We start from the raw sequence: 7,257 nt of genomic DNA, 5'->3' as shown, positions 1-7,257 counted from the left end.
TGATCTCAACCATACGTATTCCCTACTTGCTTCATGAATAGCTATTATCTCAGCATGATTTGAAGAAGTAGCAATAATAGATTGCTTTGTGGAGCGCCATGATATGACAGTACCTCCATATGTAAACACGTATCCGGTTTGAGATCGAGCTTTATGTAGATCAGATAAATAACTTGCATCTGCATAACCAATATGATCTGCACCACCTTTGTTAGCATTAACAAGATATATAAGTGTACCAATTGCTCTGAGATCGAGTATTTCAAGACCAAGGAGTTCCTCATCCTCTTCTGGAGGTCAGAACGGATCCTTATTCACTTCAAGTGATCGAACACCCATTTGGTGTACTTAATGGGTGCGCTTTGTCCATGTAAAAGTGTTTTAAGATATTTTCTGTATAGACAGAATGATGGATAAAGATCCCGTCTGCTAAATATTCAATTTGCAGACTAAGACAGTTTTTCCCTTTGGATCTCTTCTGGAGTTCCTATAATATTTATGCCATTAACATAAACAACAAGTATAACAAACTATGATGTTGTTTTCTTTGTAAAAATGCATGGACAAATGCCTTCATTTACATAACCTCCATTCATCAACTCAGTGAGGCGATTATATTACATGCGCCCATATTGATTTAAACCGTACAAAGATCTTTGTACTCTGATTGAATGCATTTCACGATGCTTTGAACTATATGCTTCAGGCATTTTAAATCCTTTATGGATCTTCATATAGACTTAATCAAATTAGTCATATAGGTTATGCCTTGTATTTAAATGGCATGACATCTTCAGGTGTCTGGACTACAGGTCCGATCCTCACAATCTTTTACAATAATGTGAACTATATTGTATCAAATATATCGTCGACGATCGTTTTGTATCGGCTTGCAAGTGATATAACTTGTTGAGATCTCATCACTTTCTTTATTTTCAGGTACCTGAACTTCTTCTGGAGTTTCATGAAATGTTATGTCGTGGGCTATTCTAGAGCTCATTTCCTCCTCATTATGATCATTTGCTCCTATTCTTTTCAAGGATTGTTACCTTTGGAACCGATCGATTTACTACTCTTCATGCGTGCGTAAACTTTATCCTCCAGGGACTTTAATTTTAATAGGAGCATTTGTAGCTGAAATATAATATTTAATTTTGGATCAAAAAATGCTTCTGGCATTTGACTTGAATTATCTTCTAAGTGAGGATCATATTAATGATAATTCGATTCATATAGCATATTTTTCAACGGTTTATTCCATCCCCCAAATGTTAGAAAAACTAACACATATCTCCAATCTTCTTTGAAAAATCTATCTTTGTACATTGTGGTAGAGAAATTAATCATATACCACACATCAAAAGTTATTAGATAGTAAAAATATTTGGTTTCTGATCCTAAACCAATTGTGAGGGGAGAACTTATAATATTTTGTTAGTCTGATGCATACAAGTGCTGATGTATGCAATTTAGAAAATCTTAGACCAACGCATGAAGCTTTGTTCTCATAAGCAATAGCTTAGACATTAATAGGAGGTATTCAATGCTAAACTAGCTTTGATATAAACCAGCATCATCAAGATGAACTATCTTGATTTCATAATCTGAAAATTATGCTATTAATTGAGAAAGACAATTTCAAATGCCAAACTGCAAGTTGACAATAAACATACATGTAACCATCTTATATATGCATCTATAAGCGGTTCACATGATAGGTGAATGTGCCCATATTCACCTTTTATATATTCCAGAATTCGGGAATTTTAGTCTCAACTTTAGCTGGTATAATCAAGTTATTATGAGAACAAGCAACACAAGAGAATTCTTGAAGAATCTTCTAGTTTTTCAGTATATGCTTATCTGAATTCTCAAATAGCTCATTTAAAAATGGTAAATGAAAACTTCAAGTTTATCATAGCATGTGCTATCTCTAAATAAACTTCTGGTTTATTATGGCATAAACTTTTGCATCAGTAAACTTTTGATTTACTGTGGCTACTTTTGTATCAGTAAATTTTTGATTTACTGTGACTGCTTTTGCATTAGTAAACTTCTGGTATACTGTGATACATGATGTAGTACAAATTTGAAAAATAAGGCAGGTAACTTCTCACATACATATTTACCCCATATGATTGTGAAAACATGAAGATTTTCAATCTTTCAATCATTTGTAGTCTCAGTATGATAGTCATATGTATTAGTAAACTTCGTGTTTACTACAACATATATTTTGACCATAATCATATAATCTGAATGACATATTTGTATATAAGCTTATCGAGAACCTTCATTTATTATCCACAATCTAATATTTATCGGACACTACTGGTGTCATGTGTCTTCTAGACAAACAATTAGCTCTTCAGGAGCTTTTATTGTACTACCAAATATTGCTCAGACACTTCTGGTGTCATGAGAGAAAATCATAATCAAATGAACAATATAAAGCTAATTCTAAATTTATAAATGACGAAAATTAAGAATTTTAATATTTCTACCACTAACTTTGTGATAAATATCTCCTTCAAGGAGAAATATCATTAACATCTGAATATTTTGTATCAATACGGCAACCACATAGTCATTGCATATTTTAAGAAAAGATACACGAGTTGTTATTTCCTTCGGGAAACTTAATAACTAACCATAATATATTAATGTGGTTGTAGTAGAAAGCATTCTACAAGAATACTTTTGCCTTAGAATGATACTTAATAAAATTATCCAAGATGTTTTACGTATAACATGTGCAATGATCTTTATGCCAAAAAAATAATATTTATATCCTCTGTTATTCTAGCTCTTCCGGAGGTGAGTTGTGGTATTTCTTCATTCACTCCAGGGAATGAAAATGTGCTTCAAAAATAACTTTGAATAGCTCATTATATTATTTACGCACAGAAAGACACAGTTTCATAATATTTTCCCGCTTCGGGAGAAAATTTCAATTGTGTTACTTCTTTCGGAGCAAATTAAAATACGAAAAATTGAGTATATATTCTCTCAATCATATTACCTCTTCTGGAGGTGAATCGTAATATATTTACATCAATAGTGTGCACACATTTACGACTTTATTAATATTGTCACATTCACTTCAGGGAATGGATTAATGGAGTTTAAGTGGATCTAACAATGTTATGCACTTTGCAATCCTTTATTAAGATAATTAGGATGAAAACAAATACTAAAATAGGTACTGTATACGTAACATATAACCAAGCAAGCGATGATAAATATATTAAAATATAAACAAAAGGCTCAAATTAAATTACGCAAATTTGGCCACTCCATATGTAAGTAATATCTATATCACTACCGCTAAGAAGAAAAACTCATCACCTCAAGGATATAATCTGCCTTATGATGCTCGGAATGAACAAGATCTAACCATGGACATAAGAGTGTCGCCTTACATCAGAGATAAACACTGAAATAGAAATTAAATTCGAAGTAAGTGTTCAAAATGGCAGAGTCTCGTGTTGATAACGTGTTATAAAATAAAGGCTGTAAAGTAAATAAACTGAAAACAAGTATAGAGAGAGGTTGATATATTATTCAACTTCAAACTCATGTTCATAATGAATTGAAAACTCCTCTATTTATAGAAGAAAGGAAGCAGCTGCAAGACTTTTCTTTAGCTGCTTGTAAGCTGTCTGCATGAGCTGTTTGCAACCTGCTTGTTTAATAAGAAGCTGCTGCAAATTATTTTATTGAGTTGCTTGTAACGTATCTGTATCAGCTGCTTGTAGATAAACTTCAACAGAGTACTAAATGAATAATGAAGATTATCTATAGCAGAGTAATCAATGGACATCCAAATATAATATTTTCATAACAGTTCAACAATATTTATGTGATTTTCTTAAAATTATGTAATTGACACACGTTAATGCATACCCAGAAATTAGCAGAAAAAAATAACCTTTCAATCTGACAAAACTAATTGCCCACGACAGTCCAGCATAAATAAAAACCCTAAAATTCACGGTTTCCACTACACGACCTAGAACCATCCGAAACATTCCCCAAATTAACCAAACGAAGAACACATCGGTAGCTGACGTCTGGACCGGCGGAATCACAGGTAAGACCTTTTCCGTCACCCTTTTATGCTTTAATTAATCCCTTTCCCCTATCTTTCGGAGAATTTTGTCCGGAGCTTGTGGCTTCGTTAGCTGACGACGACGATTTTAGTTCTTCCTTTTCCTTGTAATTTCCCTCTTGTATTATTTATTTAATTCTAGAAACGGGAAACTAAAAGGAAAGGGGTAGGAGAACGGCGAGGCCCTAAACCCTGTTCTGGTTTGTTTAGGTCTTTCCATATTCTTATGTATCCAAACAAAATTAAGTAGTTTTTTTTTATTTGAGATGAAAACTCTAGCCTTTTCACAGTTGCTGTTGGTTGTTCAATCGTTGGAGCAAGTGTCTTCCAATCAACATCATGAGAAAACCAAGTAAGTCTTTTTGGAATTCTAGTCTCTTTTGTGATTTATCATTTTGTTATTCTTAAATTTTATGGCTTTATGTTATCGCTGCAACATCTTGCATCGACGTGGCCAGATGTGATGATGTGATGTTTGTGTTATCATATTCTTAATAGTTTGTGACTTTATGCGGCTTGGCAGACAGAGCTAACCCGAACCTCTATTAGAAAGTGCTCATCATTCTATGCATCAGCCAATGATAGAAACAAACCTCTAAATACTTTACATATATAGTTGAAGCGCCAATGCCGCTAACTTATGTGTGAATTCGGGCTCCTGTTGTGATCCATAGAAATCAAATAGGATTTTAGGTTAAGCAAAGGGTAAATGCTTCTTTACCTTCTAAGGTTATTGAGTCATAGCTCTTCTTGACAGTGTTTTGTCCTGGTCAAGAAGAGCTTTGACCAAAAATTTTACATCCCAATAACAGAACTAGCTTTTCCTTGGTCACCTTAAGAATGGAAGAGAACGAAAATAGTGTTCAAAGCCTTTTCACTTTAGGCTTTTTCTGGTCTAAAGAAAGTCTTGGCCTTTGAAGTACTGGTTGGTCTTTCAACTTGGAATGACTTGGAGTTGAGAGATTGAAGTGTTAGTTGGTTTGTCAATTTAGAATATCTTAGAGATGCAAGATATTTTGGTCCAGTTGCATCTCCAATTTAGTTAGTAAATGGTAATAGTAAGCTTTCGGCTTTGGTCTTTCCAACAAAATAACAAATCCAGAGTAGGCTTTGAGCCCCAACTTTGAGGCCAAACATAATTGGTCCAGTCTATGGGCAGGCCTAGCCTGCGTAAATTGGCAGTTAACATCATATGTATTTTGAGCTGGTAAGTATTCTCGCATATTCTGTTTCACAACAATTCCTGTTCGCACTCAAGTTTTCGTCATCTTGTCAGTACTTGATCGTCTTATTGACGCTGGGATTGGTACTATAGCAAAGTGTATAACTTCTAGCCTGAGAAGAAAAGATGGCATCTTGCACCACCCCGAGTTCAATCAATCCATTGCCGAATATGGTCAGGTAAATGAATTATTTTTTACTTATGCTGGAACTCGAAAAGCAAATTTCTAAAAGAAAAGAGAACTGTAGAAAGTTTAAAATAATTTCAAATTTAGCAAAGCTTACCTTGTTGTTGTAGTAGTAGCAAAGCTTTACCTTGGACAAACTAACTGTTAACACTTGCTATCTCTTTTTAATGGAATTCAGACATTCACCCGTAAGCGTGTTAACGAGGAAGATGCAATGCTGATAGGTGTCGATGTTTTCGTCCGTTATACGGTATTCAGAATTATTTTTTTGTTGATATTAATTTACTCTCAAAGTTTAGCAAACGACATTTACTGGATGCTTATTTTTAGAGGGACTATGATACTTATTTATTACTTTTTTTTGTTTGTTTTTAGGTGATAGGTTCTGGAGTTGTCGCTTTCATCTATCTTGTGAAAAGTCATTTCAACTGGCTGAATCAAAGTAAGTTGGAGATGGAGCGACGCAGGGTAAGATTCTTCCAAGAAGCCGAACAAAGAATGGAGCAAACCATGCAACAACATCAAATTTCCAAGCAAAGTATCATGGGAGGTAAAAGCAGGAATTGTACCCTTTGTGTATCTAGCCCACCCTTCAAAACAATGAAAAAAGCATTCGAGGACACCTATTATTATTAGCTGCTAGCGTAGATCATGATGTTAATTCCATCTTGTTGCATCGATCATCCTTATAAGGAAAAAAAAACTGTTATTTTGATCTGTTACATCTTATAATTGTCGCAGGCAATGCGCCAAAAGCTGCAGATGGAGCTCACGCCAAGGTAACGAAAGATGAAAAAACCATGACTGGGGCAGTTAAGGCTTGAAGAAGAATGACCAACATCTGAGGAAAAATTCTAAGCTAGGGAAAAAGAGGGGATGGATGATACTTCTTGGTATATTTAGCAATTTCCGCTTATTCTATTTATGCATACAAGTGAAGCCTCAGAGACCCAAAACATTGAGGTGAATTATTGCTAATTACCTACCTGCTGTGTTAATAGTACTATCTTCCCATTCTCATTGACTGAACTATTAGCTCTCTCTATCTTTCACCCACCACTCACCAAGTCCCCTCGTCAAAATCATTCGCAGCTCTACGCCTAAACAGCTCGCTTTATGTGTTTGTGGTCTGTTCTTGATAAATGTTCCGTATTTTGCTTTTGGTAAAACTTGGCTCCCTTGTAACTATCAGCTATTCTTCATTCGCTCCCGGTAAGATGGATGATAGTCTTGGTATATTTAGCGTCATTTCAATTGACGACGCAGTGGGTTAATAAACTTCTGCAGACTCATAATTTCATAAAATAAGCTGCGATAAAAGAAAGAAACTATATATAGAGAGAGATAGAATTAGAATGATGCCAAAAAAGGGAGAAAAAAAGATAAATGGCGATCCTTGTCTAAGAGAGAGGCACCTCTTCCATTCCCTCCTTTATATTTATCTTCATTTATATTCGTACGTATGCGTTAGATTAATTGGTGTGCAATTTTAATAATTATTGTGCATTATAGCGGAGAAGTGAAAAGCATCATCAGCTTTCAATTGCTAATCGTGCCTTTCTTCTCCAACATCAAAGTGACGGTTATCTTGTAATTACTGCACTAACATTAATTATGGGCATGAACTTACCACCTTTCACATTCCCGGGTCATTATCTTATGTGTGGTAAACACTAATTAAAGCCGTCACCAACGATTCTTTTATCCCTATAAAATTCACAATCCCTAACCTCAATC

General features: G+C 34.6%; 1 protein-coding gene across 2 annotated transcripts; it reads left to right on the top strand.

Annotated features, from left to right (window-relative positions):
• Positions 1-3,954: 3,954 nt before the first annotated feature.
• LOC107771959 (uncharacterized) lies at positions 3,955-6,549 on the top strand. Of its 2 annotated transcripts, none has more exons than XM_016591431.2 (6): positions 3,955-4,093; positions 4,402-4,463; positions 5,427-5,512; positions 5,699-5,770; positions 5,896-6,070; positions 6,262-6,549. In XM_016591431.2, exons 2-6 carry the CDS (start codon positions 4,451-4,453, stop codon positions 6,342-6,344), a joined length of 429 nt encoding a protein of 142 aa, XP_016446917.1. In that variant the 5' UTR covers positions 3,955-4,093; positions 4,402-4,450; the 3' UTR covers positions 6,345-6,549. The 2 variants fall into 2 exon arrangements, with proteins under 2 accessions (XP_016446917.1, XP_016446916.1); XM_016591430.2 differs by having other exon boundaries at positions 5,388-5,512.
• The last annotated feature ends 708 nt before the right edge of the window (positions 6,550-7,257 follow it).

The sequence above is a fragment of the Nicotiana tabacum genome, chromosome 2 (genome assembly GCF_000715075.1).
Source record: "Nicotiana tabacum cultivar K326 chromosome 2, ASM71507v2, whole genome shotgun sequence".
NCBI lineage: Eukaryota > Viridiplantae > Streptophyta > Magnoliopsida > Solanales > Solanaceae > Nicotiana > Nicotiana tabacum.
The sequence above is the reverse complement of the archived record's forward strand: the minus strand, read 5'-3'. Positions and strand labels throughout refer to the sequence as shown.